This window comes from Balaenoptera acutorostrata, chromosome 2 (assembly GCF_949987535.1).
Source record: "Balaenoptera acutorostrata chromosome 2, mBalAcu1.1, whole genome shotgun sequence".
NCBI classification, from domain to species: Eukaryota; Metazoa; Chordata; class Mammalia; order Artiodactyla; family Balaenopteridae; genus Balaenoptera; species Balaenoptera acutorostrata.
The window spans coordinates 110231497-110249223 of NC_080065.1; the positions used below are offsets into that span (position 1 = coordinate 110231497).

At 35.0% G+C, this 17727-nt stretch overlaps 1 protein-coding gene across 8 annotated transcripts in view; it reads left to right on the forward strand.

The window, feature by feature from the left end:
- CSNK1G3 (casein kinase 1 gamma 3) overlaps positions 1–17727 on the forward strand; it is a 128240-nt gene that overhangs the window by 34125 nt on the left and 76388 nt on the right. For all 8 annotated transcript variants that reach the window (XM_057540793.1, XM_057540792.1, XM_057540797.1 and 5 more), the window contains exons 2-3: positions 4356–4781; positions 13307–13347. In XM_057540793.1, the coding sequence (XP_057396776.1) occupies positions 4604–4781; positions 13307–13347 (219 nt within the window). In that variant the 5' untranslated portion in view covers positions 4356–4603. The remainder of the gene's footprint in view (positions 1–4355; positions 4782–13306; positions 13348–17727) is intronic.

Sequence of the window (17727 nt, forward strand, 5' to 3'; positions counted from 1 at the left end):
CCTGTGTCAGTATACATACTGATATTTTTGTTTTCTACTTTATCAGTTATTGAAACAACAGTGTTAACATTTCAACTATGATTGTCTTTTTCAAACAATCATTTCAAACAAATCATTGTTTTTTAAAGTCTTTGCTTCATTTTGCTCATTTTTATGTCATTTTAATGATTTTTATGTCTTTCTGTTGATTGATATTTTTGTTATTATGAAGTGGACCTCTGTATCTTTGGAGATACTCCCTTGTTTTGGTGTTTACTTTGTATGATAATATAGCCTCTCAAGCTTATTATACTTGCTGTTTGCATAGTATCTCTTTTTCTATTCTTTCTTTTTTTAAAAAATAAATTTATTTTATTTATTTTATTTTTGGCTGCCTTGGGTCTTCATTGCTGTGCGCGGGTTTTCTCTAGTTGTGGTGAGCGGGGGCTATTCTTTGTTGCATTGCGTGGACTTCTCATTGTGGTGGCTTCTCGTTGCAGAGCACGGGCTCTAGGTATGTGGGCTTCATTTGTTGTGGTGCACGGGCTCAGTAGTTGTGGCTTGCAGGCTCCAGAGCACAGGCTCAGTAGTTGTGGCGCAGGGGCTTAGTTGCTCCACGGCATGTGGGATCTTCCCAGACCAGGCCTCGAACCCATGTCCTCTGCATTGGCAGGAGGATTCCTAACCGCTGTGCCACCAAGAAAGCCCTCTTTTTCTATTCTTTCACTTTCAGTCTATCTGTGTCTTTGTATTTAAAGTTGTTTCTTAGAGACAGCATATAGTTGGATCTTGATTTTTTAATATATAGCCTTTCGCCTTTTATTAGGAAAATATGATCCATTTTCATTATATGTGTGTGTGTTTTTGTTTGTTTGTTTTTTAAAATTAATTAATTAATTTATTTTTGGCTGTGTTGGGTATTGGTTTCTATGCGAGGGCTTTCTCCAGTTGCGGCGAGCGGGGGCCACTGCTCGTCGCAGTGCGCGGGCCTCTCACTGTTGTGGCCTCTCCCGTTGCGGAGCACAGGCTCCAGACGCGCAGGCTCAGTTGTTGTGGCTCACGGGCTTAGTTGCTCCGTGGCATGTGGGATCTTCCCAGACCAGGGCACGAACCTGTGTCCCCTGCATTGGCAGGCAGATTCTTAACCACTGCGCCACCAGGGAAGCCCTATATGTGTGTTTTTAAGTCTATTCTCTTGCTGTTTTCCTTTTTGTCTCATATCTCTTATTTCTCTTCTTTTGTTTTAATCAAATGTTTGTCATTCCACTTGATTTCTTGTGTTAACTTTTTAGATATTTCTGTTGTAATTAATTTTTAGTATTTGGTCTAGGTATCACAATATGCATTTTTAACTTGTCATGGGCTACTTAAAATTAATACTGAACCACTTCATTCTTAACAAATATAAGAATCTTAGGGCTTCCCTGGTGGCGCAGTGGTTGAGAGTCTGCCTGCCAATGCAGGGGACACGGGTTCGAGCCCTGGTCTGGGAAGATCCCACATGCCGCGGAGCAACTGGGCCCGTGAGCCACAATTACTGAGCCTGCGCGTCTGGAGCCTGCGCTCTGCAACAAGAGAGGCCGCGATAGTGAGAGGCCCGCGCATCGCGATGAAGAGTGGCCCCCGCTTGCCACGACTAGAGAAAGCCCTCGCACAGAAACGAAGACCCAACACAGTCAAAAATAAAAAAAAATAAATAAATAAATTTTTAAAAAAAGAAAAAAGTTTAAAAAAAATTCTTAAAATAACATAATTCCATTTACTACCTGCCCCTGCCATTTCTGTTGTTATACATATATTTTATTTCCACATATGTTATAAGTGACACTAAGAAATTATTTGTGCTTTAAAGAGTAATTTATCTTTTAAGGAAATGAATACACATGCATTTCTAGTGTTCCTCATTTCTTCTTAAAGTTTCAGATTTCTATCTGGTATCATGTGATTTAATTAAGCCTAATGCACTATTTAAAAAGTATTTCTTGTTGTGCAAGTGTGCTGGTGACTAATTCTTAGCTTCCTTCGTCTGAAAATGGCTTTCTTTCACTTTCAGTTTTAAAGACTAATTTTTATTGGATGTCATGTTCTGGGTTGAGAGTTCTTTTCCTCCTTTCATTGCTTTGAACGTATTCTCCCATTTTCTTTTGGGTCTCCATTGTTTCTGATAAGAAGTTAGAAGTTCACTTGTATGTCGTGTAGTTTTTCTCTGTCTGCTTTCAAGATTTTCCCTTTATTTTGGGGTTTTTGCACTTTGATGTACCTAGGTTTAATTTTCTTTGTACCTATCCTTTATGGGATTGCTGAGTTTCCTCATTTTGTAGGTTAATGTTTTTCAGTAAATTTGGGAAATTTTCAACCACTATTTCTTCAAATATTTTTTTCTGCTCCAGTCTCTTTCTTTAATGTAATAGGACTTTAACAGCTGGTTAGTAATTTTGAAGTCCTGTCTTCTAATTTCAATATCAGGGTAATCTTGGAGTCTATTTCCTTTGATGGCTTTGTTTCGTGGCTGCACGTCACATTTACTGCTCATTTTCATGTCTGGACATTATGAATTCAACATTGTTGGAAGTCTGATTTTGGGGGTTTTTTTCCTCTGTTTTTTTAAGCATGTCAAATTTCATTCTGGAATGTAGTTAGTGTAATTGGAGGTATTCTTAATCCTATCTAGGCTTGGTTTTAGGCTTTAGTTGGGCCAGTGTATAGTAGTCCTTACTCTAGGGTATGGTCCTTATTCTAAAGACTTGGTCTTTCTGGTATTTCAGCTGAATTCTGGGATATTAATGAGGTTCCTCCACCATGACTAGATAGGAACTTTAAGATATTCTAGCACTGCACAGCCTTTAGTATCTCTCTTTATTTAACCCCATAGTAGCCTTTGTCTGCTAGCCTAGCTTCTGCCCTGTCACCTCCTATCCCTAAAACTGTACAACTGCCTCACCTTCAGTACTGTGAGTTCCTGCAAATTCCACTAGCTTCAACAGTCCCAAACTCTGATCTATGATCACTGTGCACTGCCTGAGCCTCCATTTCCCTGTGCTGTAGTCAGAAAATTGTCCCTAGCTGGAGATCTTGGGTGATGGTGGAAATCACCTTCTGTGTTTCTATTTTCTCTTATACTGCCTATTATCCAGTCCCTGAAAACAGGTGCTTCATATGTTTTGTCCAGTTTCATAATTATTTATAGCAAGAGGGGAAGTTCAGTATTAGTTACTCTATTATAGCTGGAAAGAGAGCAAACAGTATATGTAAAAATGATTCGATTTTACTTATACCAAACATGCTTATAGTTTCATCTGCAATACTGAGTATAGCAAATATAATAAGAAACTTTATAAATAGATTAGGTGTTAGGAATAATTGCATATTTGGTGGGTTGCTAAAAGCTGATCAGAAAATACTATTTATTTCAACCCTTGTTATGATTGCTCCATTCCCATATATAGTTATGGATAATATATACTTAATGGGTAATAAATATTTGAATAAATGAAGACCAAATTAGAATGTATATTTGAAAAGCCTTTGAAAATTATTAAGTGTATGAATATGTGGAAGATATTTTTATTAAGATCTTTTACTAATTTGCGAAGTGTATTCTCTTTTTTTGCTTTAATTTAAATTGAAAATCTTATATTGACTTACTGGAATTCTTTGAGTATTTTTTTTTTAATTGAAATGATTTTAAGTTGGAAGGACTTGGTTAGTGAATGTATATTGGCTTATGAAACACTCAATACATATTTTTTAAACAGTGGTTTTATTTATTTTTCTTTTTTCTTTTTTTTTGGCCATGTTGGGTCTTAGTTGTGGCATGCGAGATCTTTCGTTGTGACACGGGCTCTTCGTTGTGGTGCGCAGGCTTCTCTCTAGTTGCGGCGTGTGGGTTTTCTCTCTCTAGTTGTGGTGCACCGGCTCGAGAGCGCATGGGCTCTGTAGTTTGCGGCATGCGGGCTCTCTTGTTGAGGCGTGTGAGCTGAGTAGTTGTGGCATGCGGGCTTAGTTGCCCCGTGGCATGCAGGATCTTAGTTCCCCAACCAGGGATTGAACCCGCGTCCCCTGCGTTGGAGGGTGGATTCTTTACCACTGGACCACCAGGGAAGTCCCTCTCAATACATTTTTGTTACTTTTATTTATTTTTAAGAAGTAACCAAATCCCTGATTTCTTTGTTTGGTTTTAAAACGTTTTTGTGATCCCTTTGGTATTAAAGTATAGGAATAAAGGGTAATGATTAAGAGTCTACTGAGGTTTGATTTCAGTGGGCATCAACAAATAGTAATAGTCCATTGCCTAAACTTTGGTTATGTTATTAATTTCCCAAACATATGTTTTTTAATTCTCTAAGTTGACTGATTTTCTTTTCTTACTATTCTAGGTCACTATCAATATTAGCTCACATCATTGAAAAGATAATTTTGAAGACATGTTTTGCTGAAAAGAAAACTGAGAAAAATTTTACGAATGGGATGAACACGCACCAGTTAATTGACTACCTACTGCAATTTGAATGTTAACATTACCCACCTGGTACAGTTACTTAGTGATGTACCTATTCTCACGATACCCTATTTCAGTGTGCTCGTCTTGATTAAAGAATTCAAAGTGGAGTACCGCAAACTTGATATGGATAATAAAAAGAAAGACAAGGACAAATCAGATGATAGAATGGCACGACCCAGTGGTCGGTCAGGACACAACACTCGAGGAACTGGTTCTTCATCCTCTGGAGTTTTAATGGTTGGACCTAACTTTAGAGTCGGAAAAAAAATTGGATGTGGGAATTTTGGAGAATTACGATTAGGTAAGACTATTTTGTTTATTCCATAAAGTTGGGAGCATTTTTAAAAATGAAAGATACTTTTTAATGAAATGATTTAGTTACTTAATTGTTTAGTTGTTTAATTGTGGTAATTTTAAAGAATATAGATATTAGGAATTTCTAATATACTTCTATTTTCATTTGTCAGTAATTCCCTAGTATAACAATGTCTGTTTACTTGAGATAAACCATCCAGAATATGAGAAAAAAGAAAGTAAATTTAAAAGCCCCAGCAGGCTGAAATAGATACCAGGAAAGCCTTTGCAATGTATTTTTTAGGAATGATATTTAGGCTACCTTTTCTGATTTGAAAACATTTAGTAACTGGTTACTTTAGGAGGATATGTATGGCTTAAAGTCAAGGTAATATGCTGAAACTGCATCAAAAATCAGTGAAATTTACAGTGTTGTAATCTATTCTCCCCTTCCCCCAAGTATATCCAGGGTAGTTTAGGAATCTATATTCTTAATAAGGGACACAAAGTACTGACTCAGTTTATTCTTATAATCAGGTAAGTTTGGGAAACACTGGTCTAATTTAAACCTCCTAACTCTACATTTAAGGCATTTGAAACTCAGTGAGGGAAGGTTTCTTGCCAAATGTCACACAGCAATTTAAGATGGACTCGTGATCCAAATCTACATTTTTAACTCCTAGTGCAATAAAGATGTGGCTATCTTCACTGAAGAGAAACAAGAAGGAGGGTAGCACAGTTTTATGGGAGTCAGTATTGAGGTACCCTGAGGGCTCTTTGGTCAATGCAAGAGTGTAAACTTCGGAAATAAAAAGAAAAAACTTGGCTTCACAATTTTCATTAGATTCAACCCTGGTGTTAGAAATATACGCAATTGTATGTTCATCTACTCGACTTCTCCTTTTTCATCTTGTAAAGCACTCTAATTTGTAGTTATTCCTTCATTTTATTACTGTTTTATGTAGCTAATGTACATTAAATCTTTGACTGAAGCAAGGCAATAAAAGGCAATGACATATTTTGTACATTGCTGTTAAATGATGTGTCTGACAGACTCTTCTGCATTTTAGAAGGGACGCAAATATTTGTAAGGGTGAATGTTTTACATTTTATTTTTTGAAGGATATTGAATTAGATATTTTGAAATTCTTAAATTGTTTCTGATTTTGGCATTAGAAAAAAAACCGGGTTGTTTACTTATCCAACCTTGAACTATTATACATCCATCTATCCATTCAAAATTTATCGCATGTCTACAGTATTATGTATGAGGCATGATTAGGCACTGATGATACACTAGAAAAATATAAAATTTGTCTCTGCCATTATGGAATACATAAGTCATTTAACTATGTGGGGCTTCAGATTTCTCAACTTTAAAATGGGATTATTTCCACTTCCTAAATTATTGTGAAGATTAAATTTAGATAATAGTGTAAAAGGACCAGCACTATACTTGCCTGTTTTAGGAAAACAATGATTGTTCTGCTCCATTAAAAGATATCAAGATATTTGTTTTTAATTAAAATTATAGCATGTTATATGTATATTTAAATTTATTTATATAAATTAGTTTTATAGCTATATATTTTGTCTTATATAAATATTTGTACTTCACCTGTCACTCTATCTCTCTTTGTGTATATTGACTATAGTACCGTAGTACTTCGGCCTTTTTTTATTCAAAATTGGTTTCATGTAATTTATTTCAAAATAACTATGTATATATACATCTGTGTGTGTGCATGTATGTATATATGTGTGTGTGTATGTGTGTGTATACACACAAAACAATCTAGTGGAGCATTTTAACTAGGGCAATATGAGAAACTATATGTACCCATGTATACTGAAACTATATATGCTATGTACTGAAAAAACAGCAAAATAACCCTTTCTTTTGCAGTCTGTGAATGAGCAGGAATAGGCATAAGATGACTTACTAGTCCATCCATCCATCCATCCATCCATCATCTATCTATCTCTCTGTACCTAATCTATCTATGGGTTTTTATTATATATTTGTGTACATCTATTTATTTAAATGTATTATCTATACATGTAACTGTGTTTTATGTGTACTTATGATACATGTAACATATACACTTGCAGAACTAATTTAATCATATTTTTCTTTCTTGATAGACTATTAAATAAAGGGACATTTTATTCCTTTTTCTAAAGGTCCCAAGTGATTTCTCTGTACAGAAAGAGTTGTGATAAGTATCATTCTTTCTGTACCTAGATAAGCATGCTAATGTTAAAAGCTGGTTTGACTTCTTAAGGTGCTTTCTTTAAAACCATGTTAATAGACATTTGATTTCTGGCACTGAAATTTTTGTTCTTAGTATTGGGTAAGAAAGAATATAAGGTATATATGTTACAGGTAAGTGATTTTCAACAAAGATGCTATTAGCACCTTGGGCTGGACAGTTTTTTGTTGTTTTTTTTTTTTGTAGAGGACTGTCCAATGCACTGCATGGTGTTTAGAACTTCAGACTTCTTGGGCACTAAATAGGAGTTGCATCTCCACATACAACCCCAAATGCCCTTCCCCCAACCTCCACTGCCATTTCTAAATGCCCCAAGGAGAGACACTATTACCCTCTGTTGAAAGTACAGGAAAAAAAAAAGAAAGTTGGACATAAAAATTGGCCTTGAGATTAAAAAAAAATTGTTGAACTTTTGAAGTAATCTAAAATTAAATTTAAGTAAATGTATTTACTATCATTTTTATCTGTATTTTTAATTGTTAAATGATGAATTGATATATTTTTGGTTTTATTTTATCTTTGTATTGTGGTAAGGCTTGCATCCTGCTGCATGTTAGATGTATTTCTAGCTTAGACAGTCAACCAAAACCCCTAGAAATGTTTTTAACAGGCACTGAATGAGACAAAACAAAGCTAGCTAAAATGTGGGGTTATACTGTATATATTTTTTATTTTCCCATGATGCTTTAACATCTTAAAAAAACCTTTCTGGTCAACCATATTTCAATTAAAAAAAAATAAGAAAAACCTCAGGTGAGACCTCTTACTGCAGATGTATTCCAGAATATATGGAATACCTTTCTGCTTTACAGTTCAGCCAACATAACATTGCTTTAATAATAAAAACAAAAAAACCTCAAAACCTTTTTAGCTGTGGAGAGACTGCTCCTCTACAGGCTAGCCAGTTCTTAAAGATAGCAAAGGACTCAACTGGGAGCATGCCTTGATCTGCAAACTAACCAATCTGGAGCCATACCTCCTCTCTGGCCCATACACTCCAGGAGGCAATTTTCCTCTTCCTTAACTCATCCCATGGCCAAGTACAAGACAACTAGAGCCTGCCCACCAAAGGCTAACAGAATTATTCAAATTACCCAGTCCTAAGCTGTTTACCCTGCCCTGCCTTGCCTTTCCTGCAGAAACACCAATAAAGGCCTTGGCCTAAGCTCTTCCCTTGCTCTTGTCTTCTACCACCTGACCAAAACATGATGCTTCTTCTGTGACCCCCCTTCTAGGAACTGGAGTATAATAAACTTTGTTTTCCTGAGCTTCTTCTGTGTCCCCTCTTGTGGCTACACCTGACTGACCACGACGCAAAGGAACACAGAACAAGGGTGTTATATATTTGTCTATGAATTCCCATTATCTGAAATAAGATATTGTAAATTTTGATATAATTAAGTAGACCACAGGAGTTTTTATAACTTCTTTTATTTTTGTTTTTTCTCCTCTTGTTCCTGTATAGCTTATAACTCTTCTTAATTTATTGTTTATATTTAAGAATTGTTTTGTTGAAAATTCTGCAGGCCTTACAGTATATATCAAGTAAATATACAGATTTGAGTGGATTCATCATTTTTATGAATGTTTATTGATTTTCTACTTTTACTAACTGAAGCTTAAAACTTATCTGAAAAATGTAATGATAAGGAATAGACTATGATGCTATGACAAAGAGAACCTAGGATATAGTGGTGTTAGGCAAAATCGTTTCTTTTTCACATAACACAGACCAGAAGGACAGCACCCAGAGCTGTCAGGGTATCTCTGCATCCTCAATATGTGGCTTCAGTCTCTCTTCCAGCCAGCCAGCAAGAAGAAGAAAAAGGGCCAGAAGAGCACATGTTCATTCTTGGAAGTGGGGAGCGACATACCTTAACATTGACTCATATCCAGAACTTGATCACATGGCCGCACCAAGCTGAAAAAGAGGCTAGAAATTTAGTGTAGCTGGACAACCATTTTAAAACTTGGGCATTCTATTATTAGGGAAGGGGCACAGGTATATTTTGGTTAATTAGTAATCCCTGATATAAACATATATGTAGTTTCTGTAGAACATAGTTTTATAATAATGACCACCCAAATGCCGCAGAATTGGTAAAACTATCTTTTCAAGTTCAGTGTGGCACAAAGCTCTATTGGAAATGTCTTTTGAAATTGGATTTAAAACATCAGTTAACTGGAACCAGTCTACTTGGAGCCTTCTCTTAACTGCATTCCCTCTATACATACACTCCCTCTCTTTCGCTCGTATTTTACCCACAAACACATATTCTGTGCATTGTTAGTTCATATATATAACAAATATCGATTGAAAGCCAATTATTGAAGGCTGTGCCTATGCAAGGTGACAAAAATGCATTGGTAGTGTTGTTCAGTCTATGTTCATCTTTATAAATATAACCCTCAAAGTTCAGCAAAATCTCTTATGTTCAAAAAAGGTGACGCTTTTAGGATTTTGTACTTTCTGCTGCGACTTAAAAGTAGACATTTGACCATGTAAATGCCAACAAAAACAGTACTTTTAGAAGTATATGGTTTATTTTGATTCTGTGGAATTTGTGTTTAACCTAACTTCTTGTCCTATGAATATTTTTCCCTGTGCGCTTGCGAATAAATATCATATACAGGATAATTATGAAAAGATGATAATGTCTTGAGGAAATATAAATTCCATATTTAAACTCAAAACACAATTGTTCCTTTGTTAGACACCAGTTCCTCAAGATTAAGTTTTTCATTGTACCATTAAATTATTCACCTCAAGCTTACTAGAGGAAGACTACAATTTTATACATAATGCATTCTTGAAAATATATATGAAGGCACATCTAAATGCTGAACTTACTGGCTAAAAATATGGTATGTTTTCTAAAATTTTTTTATATTTATGGGCTCAGTGAGTACCTCACTATAGCTTAGCATTCACCACTTTGGGTACTCCTATTGAGCTCCATCTTTGTGATAAGTGTGACGGGTTTATGAGACTCATGCTATTTAGCATTAGAATGAATGCTTTTTTTTCACTAATTTTTATAAAATAAGGACAAAACTCAGAAAAACATTATAATATTTATACGAACAAACACTGCTGTACAGTAGTGGCAACGGTTCTAGGTATTTTCGCCATAAGTCTTTGCTGCAAGCAGTTTTACTGTTTGGCCATACAACTCATTGGCCATAAGGCAGTTTTGCTGTAAAGGGTGAAATAAATGATTGACAATTTGGTTTCAATGCTGTAAAAGATAAAATAACTGGTTGACATTTTGGTTTGACAGTTTGGTTTCGACTGGTTGACAGTTTGGTTTCACTTCTCCACTGATGCAGTGCTTTCATTTTTTTTTTTTTTTTAATTTTTATTTTATATTGGAGTATACTTGATTTACAGTGTTATGTTTCAGGTGTACAGCAATGTGATTTAGTTATATGTATATCTATTCTTTTTCAGATTCTTTTCCCATATAGGTTATTACAGAGTATTGAGTAGAGTTCCTTGTGCTATATAGTAGGTCCTTGTTGATTATCTATTTTATATATAGTAGTATGTCTAGCCCAACCTCGTAACCTCCTTATATTTTTATTTTATATAAATCTTAGGCCTCATAATGGTCTAAATAGCGACGAGTAGCGTGGTGGTCTTAAAATAGTGAATAAAACAACTACATATATTGACTTGATAGAAAATAAAATGATAAGAAAACTTACTAGAGGTATGACATAAGAGAGTGAAAAGCCAGATTGCATACAATACTAGAAAATGAGAACATCACTTTGCAGATCCTTCAGGGAACGCAGTCATCCCTGCCACACCTCAAACCAAAAGCTTACCAAGCTATAGCAAATATAAAGAAGCAGCTAGTAACTCACAACAGTCATTCAGAGCATTGTCAATTCTTTGGCTAATTTAGATACAACAGCTTGCGCTCTAATGCTGTCTTTATCAGATTTATCATGCAATATTAGAAGTTGGAGGCAAAAGAAGAATCAAGCTCTTCCTATCCCCCGTAAAGAAATGGTTACGTGATTCCTGATGAGTGTAAGTTTCTTGAAAATGGTGAAAATTTTTGCTCTTTGATAGTGGAGAACATTATGGAGACAGAATTTTTGTATTTAGTACAGAATCTGGCTTAGATGATTTGATAAAACATAAAGACTGGTCATGTGATGGAACATTTAAATGTAGTCTAGAGATTTACTACCAGTTATATAGGTTACATATATTGATAATAAATAGGAGCATCCCTCGATTGTTCATTTTATTTCCAGGGATATCTGTGGAGACTTAGAGTTAGTTTTTTTTTTTTTTTTAATTTATTTTTATATTTATTTTTGGCTGTGTTGGGTCTTTGTTTCTGTGCGAGGGCTTTCTCTAGTTGCGGCAAGCGGGGGCCACTCTTCATCGCGGTGCGCAGGCCTCTCTCTTTCGCGGCCTCTCTTGTTGCAGAGCGCAGGCTCTAGACGCGCAGGCTCAGTAGTTGTGGCTCACGGGCCCAGTTGCTCCATGGCATGTGGAATCTTCCCAGACCAGGGCTCGAACCCGTGTCCCCTGCATTGGCAGGCAGATTCTCAACCACTGCGCCACCAGGGAAGACCGAGTTAGTTTTTTTATGTTGTAGGGAACTTAGGTCCAACATGAGATTCTGAATCCTTAATGATTGACTTTGACAAAGGAAGTGTCACCTTTTCGCAGATATACCATAATACAACTATAATCATGAATCTATACACGTTTTAAATGTATTCAGATATTTTTTGTATTTTCATTTTGCACAGTAGAATCTTAAAAATATTTTATTACTAGTCTTTCATGTGTCATTGTGTCCTTTTTAATGTTCATTTTAAATTTTATTTTCATTGTTTTATCTTTTCCAGCAAAATTGCCTCATGGGCAATTAGCTGTGCTGCGATACTGCTTGTGGCAAAGATTCTTATGGTGAAAATACTGCTCACTGTGGCAGCATATCCAAGACTGAAATTTTGTCTAGAAGTTTTACTGCCATTTATTAGCTGTTGTATAAAATGAAGTTAGGAGTATTATGTTGGAAAAATCACATGTGTGAAAGTTGATGATTACCTATTTTGTGTTAAGTAGCCAGTGTGACCAGGGCCAGTTATTATCACAGTTAAAAACAACAATGATCAGTGTTCTGTTTTTCTTACTATGAAAATAGTACATGCTTATTGAAAGAATACTGGAAATCCAGAAATCAAATATTGTTCTGTTTTTTATTCTTTGAACTGTACTTGTAAAGAAGCACATTAATTTCTGTATCAGATTTTCTTCATATACTTAATTCTCCATAGTATCTTAATTGAACTACAGATGTTGACCCCTTGGAATTTTCTAGATTATTTTCAACTTGCTGGTGCCAATGATTACTGTAATTCATTTGAATTCTTTACATATTAATTATATTGAATCTTTATTCTGATTTGTCTTTCACCTGTTCTTTGTATATAATAGTTTTTTTCAACTTACAAAAGTTTAAAATATTTTAAGCTATCAAATCTGTATAAAATCTTCTGATCTTTTAATCTTTTTCCATTTATTTTTAATGCTCAAAAAGGCTTCTATATACTGGCCTGATAAGTATTTTTTCTTGTTTTATGGGTTATATCTAACTCTTAAAATACCTGGAATTTAATTTGGTTATAAGGCAAGTTATTAATAACCCTCTTCCCCTCAGAGTAATTAACTAGTTTGTCAAAGCCAATTATTGAATAATACTTTTAAAATTTTATTTTATTTTAAAGGTATTCCAGATTTTTTCTATATATTTGATCTATTTACTAGATTGCATATGAGCCCTATTAAGATCACGTCCCATAATAATGAAGGATTTAAAACGAGGTGGTGATCGAGAAAGGAATTTTGTACTCCTGTTTCTATATAGGGTTCTAGTTTTGAAATTTAGTTTAGCATGTGTTTGCCTACTGATTACTTTGTAAATTGTATGCAGTATTCCAACAAAACAAGAATTTTTCTTTTTTTTTTTTTAATAAATGGACTAAAGTATTTATTAGTATTGCTTTCTACTCTGAATCCAGGTGAAATACTAAATATGTTATGGAGTTGATCATAAATTTAAATATTTCCTTGTTATTGAGACTTCTGCTAAACAGTTGGAAGCAAAAACCTATGTTTCATTTAAATGTGTTATGTGCTTCCCCCGACCCCCCCAGAGTACAGTTTTACATAAGGTATCTTTAAAAATTCATTGCTGGTAGAATCTGACATTTTTCTTTTTTTTTCAAGGGAAAAATTTATACACAAATGAATATGTGGCAATTAAACTGGTAAGTTCATGTTTCTTATTTTTCTTTAATTATTTTCTTGTTATTTCTTTAATGATTAAGTTGCATTTTCACTACTTTTTTTTCATATCATTTTAACTTGAGTGTTTATTGGGAAAGTGGTAAGTGTAACTGATCTTTTGTTATTAAGCTCCTAACATCATCATGCCCCTCAAGTGTATGATAATGTATATATAAGATATCTGTGTCTTTGTGTGTTACAAAAACTTAATCCCTTTACTTTGGCAGCATTATAGAACTGAATTTTAAAAATTTTGAATTTAAGGAAGCTGGCGTATTGGCATTTTTAATTAGATAAAAGTTAGAATGCAAGATTTTTCTTCCTGATTCAAGCATTTGGACAAAGGTGTCCTTAGTATTCAGGATTACATTATTTGAAAATGTATTTGAGGTACCTTCCAAAATCTCATTTTCTGTTGATGTTTTTATATTTGGTAAAACTTGGCTATTGCTTGACCTTCTAGGATTCAGAAATTCTTGATGTGGGTGGATACCCAGGCAAGCAAACTCCCCTGGGACTGTTTTGAAGTCCCAAATGTGCCTGGTATGACAGCTATAAGGCAGCTTTTTTTTTGAATAGTTGGGATCTGGGAATTTTCATAAGATATAACTTTGTCCTGGCACATCTGTTCTATCTGGTTTGCCAGCCATGTTTCCCTGAGGTTGAGCATGGCTTGGTTTTCCCAGCCTGCCTGCTAGTCTCAATCTTGTCTCTGCCAATATAACCACTGTTATTAGGGTAATGTGCTTTAATATAGAAAGAGAGACTACTTGAGGAAGAGGCAAGTGGGAGAAATTTAAAAAATTAAAAAAAAACTTTTGGGATGAGATAGAAAACTGTGCTACTTAATTTTAAGTGTCCTGTGAGTGTAAACCAAGTTTCACTGCAACAAATGCTGTTTACTTTTACTGGGAAATAAAAATGTACAGAAGGGTTGTGGTGCCACCAGGAGAGACTAGCTGGCTGACATGTGAGTTGGGACTGGCATTTACCTGCCATGAGTTCACCTAGGTTTAAGTTCTGGTCCTTGACTTTATGACAGAAAATCTGGTTAGGTTGTCTCATTAAGATTGTCACTGTTAATCAGAAGTGGATTCACAGTATTAATTCATGCAATCAGTCAAGCTCTCAGAGGTGTAAATATTTAGGAAGAGTTAATTTCTAACTTACAGTGAGGTATTTTACTGTTATGGGTCCAGAATGCCGACATCAGTATAAATAATATGCTTTCTTTCTGTAGGCTGATATACATAGAATGCTAAGTTAAAATTACAAGGTTCCCTCATGAGTGTGAAATCAGGACGAGGGGAGTTAGTTTGTGTGAATCACAGTAGGGAGGCCCAGGATGCAGGGAATGGGCACTGCTGACTTTTTCTTTGGATTTCATTCTTTTCCCATGTTCTAGGCCAGTGGTCTGGGATCTAGATGTTGTACGGTGTTGGGAGTTGGGGGGGCACACCAGAATGGAAGTGTGGCAACACCCATATTCTGTGTTATTGATGGCCCGTAGTGAGTAGCTTCAGATATTTAACTGATATGTTAGGGCAAATAAACCGTTGTGTCAAAATAGGAGCCCCTCTAGGCTGACCTTTACTTGTCCATTTCAGTCATTAACTGGTGACCCTTAGGTCCTGTTATTTTCAGATTTGGAACTTGTTTACCCTGTTGACATCTTTGATGCCTTAGTAAACATGTATTATGTCATCTTTTAGCCTTCTTATGTATACACACATAAGTCACTTTTTTTAGTTTACCTTCATGCCATATCACTATCCCCTTATTTTTCTTCTTTTTTTTGGCGGGCAGACATTCTTTTTCTGCTCTGATTTATCCCTTTTTAAAGCACAGTGATCAGGACTACATATAATAATTGTGGTTATTCGGTATTCTTTGGGAGAACTGGGAATATTTTTGGATCTCTTTGTGGTACTTTGAGGTTGAAGTATGGTATAGAGTCATGCTTGCCTCAGACTCATCCAAAAAATATATTGGCAGGGCAGAAAATTTTTCACATAAACTGTTGGACCAGGGTTTGGTACTTAGTTTACTAAATATTTGTGTGTGTGTGTGTGTGTGTGTGTGTGTGTATGGGTATGTATTATATATATATAAAGTGTCCTTATATATTTTTTTGTATCTTATGTTATCTGTTTGTATCTATTGTCTCTGTTTATTGAAAATAATATAATTTTGTTCAGAACCTCCCGAAAAAGTAACCACTTGAAAATGTTATGTCTGTATACCTTCAGTGCTATCTTATTTTTGTATGTTGGTACAAATAAAGGCATTATTTGTTGACAGTGGTGTTCAGAGAGCAAACTTCAGTGACTACTTTTAGCTCTGTTATCTCCTATAAAGGTTTTCACATTTATTTAATGTTACCCTAGTTCGTATTGATAGTATGTTTCAAGGTAATTCGTTAAATTTGACCTCAGCCACCACCCTCATATCTTGTTGTTTGTAGTTATATAGTAACCCGTCGTTCATGAATAATGAAAAATTCATCCTGTGGTGAGGTGACTTTTGTTATATGGTGGCACAATAAAATTTTACTGCTAGTAAAGTATTGGAATCAAGTTGAACTGACTCAACTAAGTTAGATCTGAGTTTCTGTTTTTACCTACGGAATATTAGTGATTGAATAAGTTATTTTTATTTTATTTTATTTTATTTATTTATTTATTTTTGGTTGTGTTGGGTCTTCGTTTCTGCGCGTGGGCTTTCTCTAGTTGCGGCAAGCGGGGGCCACTCGTACGGGCCTCTCACTATCGCGGCCTCTCTTGTTGTGGAGCACAGGCTCCAGACGCGCAGGCTCAGTAGTTGTGGCTCACGGGCCTAGTTGCTCCGCGGCATGTGGGATCCTCCCAGACCAGAGCTCGAACCCGCGCCCCCCGCACTAGCAGGCAGACTCTCAACCACTGCGCCACCAGGGAAGCCCAGTTATGTATTTAATTTTACTTGTGATTTCCTGAGTGGGCATCTTCTATTATATCTTATGGTTATATACTATTATATAGTTAACTGAAGAATTCCACTATGTGGAAGGAGCTATTTTAAGTCATATATATGTGTATATAAACAAAATGAGAAAGAATATTCTATCCCTCTTTCGTAGATGAGGGAACTGAAAAGTACAAAAAGATTAAGTAACTTGCCAAAGTCTCTACAACAGCTAGTAAGTAGTGAATTTAGAATTCAAACCCAATACAATTTAGTTTCAGTGCCTGTGCTTTTAACTAGAGTTGTACCCTACCATTCTGCCTCTCAAGAACTAAGCTGATTGTTTTCTCTTATAATAATCTTTATGATTATAATTGTTCCACTGGGATTTTACAGGTTCTTTATCTGAAGTCTTTGTCGTTGGTTCTTTCACTACGATATATCTTAGTATAAATGTTTTAGTTATTCTGTTTGGGATTCACATTCCTCTTGAATCTCTGGTTTATGTTTCATCAGTTCTTGCATTTATTTCTTCAGTTATTCCCTCTGCTCACTTTTCTCTCGAGACACTTATCAAATGCATATTAGACCTTCTCATTATATTGTCCAGAACTCTAATCTTTTTACTATATTTTCTATTTTTCTTCCTTCATAATGTATTTTGTATACTTTATATAGATGCAGTCTACAAAATTTTCTCATTCTTTAGACATTTTTCTATCTCCCAGTTTCCAAATTCTCTTTTCTGTTGTGTTAATGTGCTGGTAGATTAGTTTTAAATTTTGTTATTGTAGTTTTTTTGTACTTCTTGAAGTTTTGTTGGTTTTGTTTAAATTTTGTTAGCTTACTGTACTTTCCTGTTGAATCTTGTTCAATTTTCCTGTGTTATTACTTGGTTATAGTTTTGTTTCCTGCAAATATTTTCACACATTTATTATTTCTTATATGTTAAATCTATTTTGCTTCTGTTTATGTTCTCTGTGTGTGTGTGTGCGTGTGTGTGTAAAAATCTCAAAAACATTATGTTGAATGAAAAAAGCCAGACACATACATATAAAACGTATATTGTATAATGTCATTTGTATGAAATCCAACAACGGACAAAACAAATCCAAAGGTGATAGAAGTCCAAAAGTGATTATCTCTGAGAGAAGGGTGATTGAAATGCTCTAAACTTTAGAGGCTAAAGGTTTTTTGAGATGGTGGTTGCAAGGATATATACAATTTTCAAAGCTCATGGGCCTAATACTTAGGAACTGTGTGTTTTATTGTAAGCTGTACTCCAGCTAAAAATTAAAAAAATATATATTGTTGCTACTATCAGAATTTTCCTATCTCCGTCTTTGTTCTTTCTTACTTTTTTGTAATTTCTTACTTCTCTTTACATTAGAAATATATAGTTTAGAGGTGAATTCCTGGGA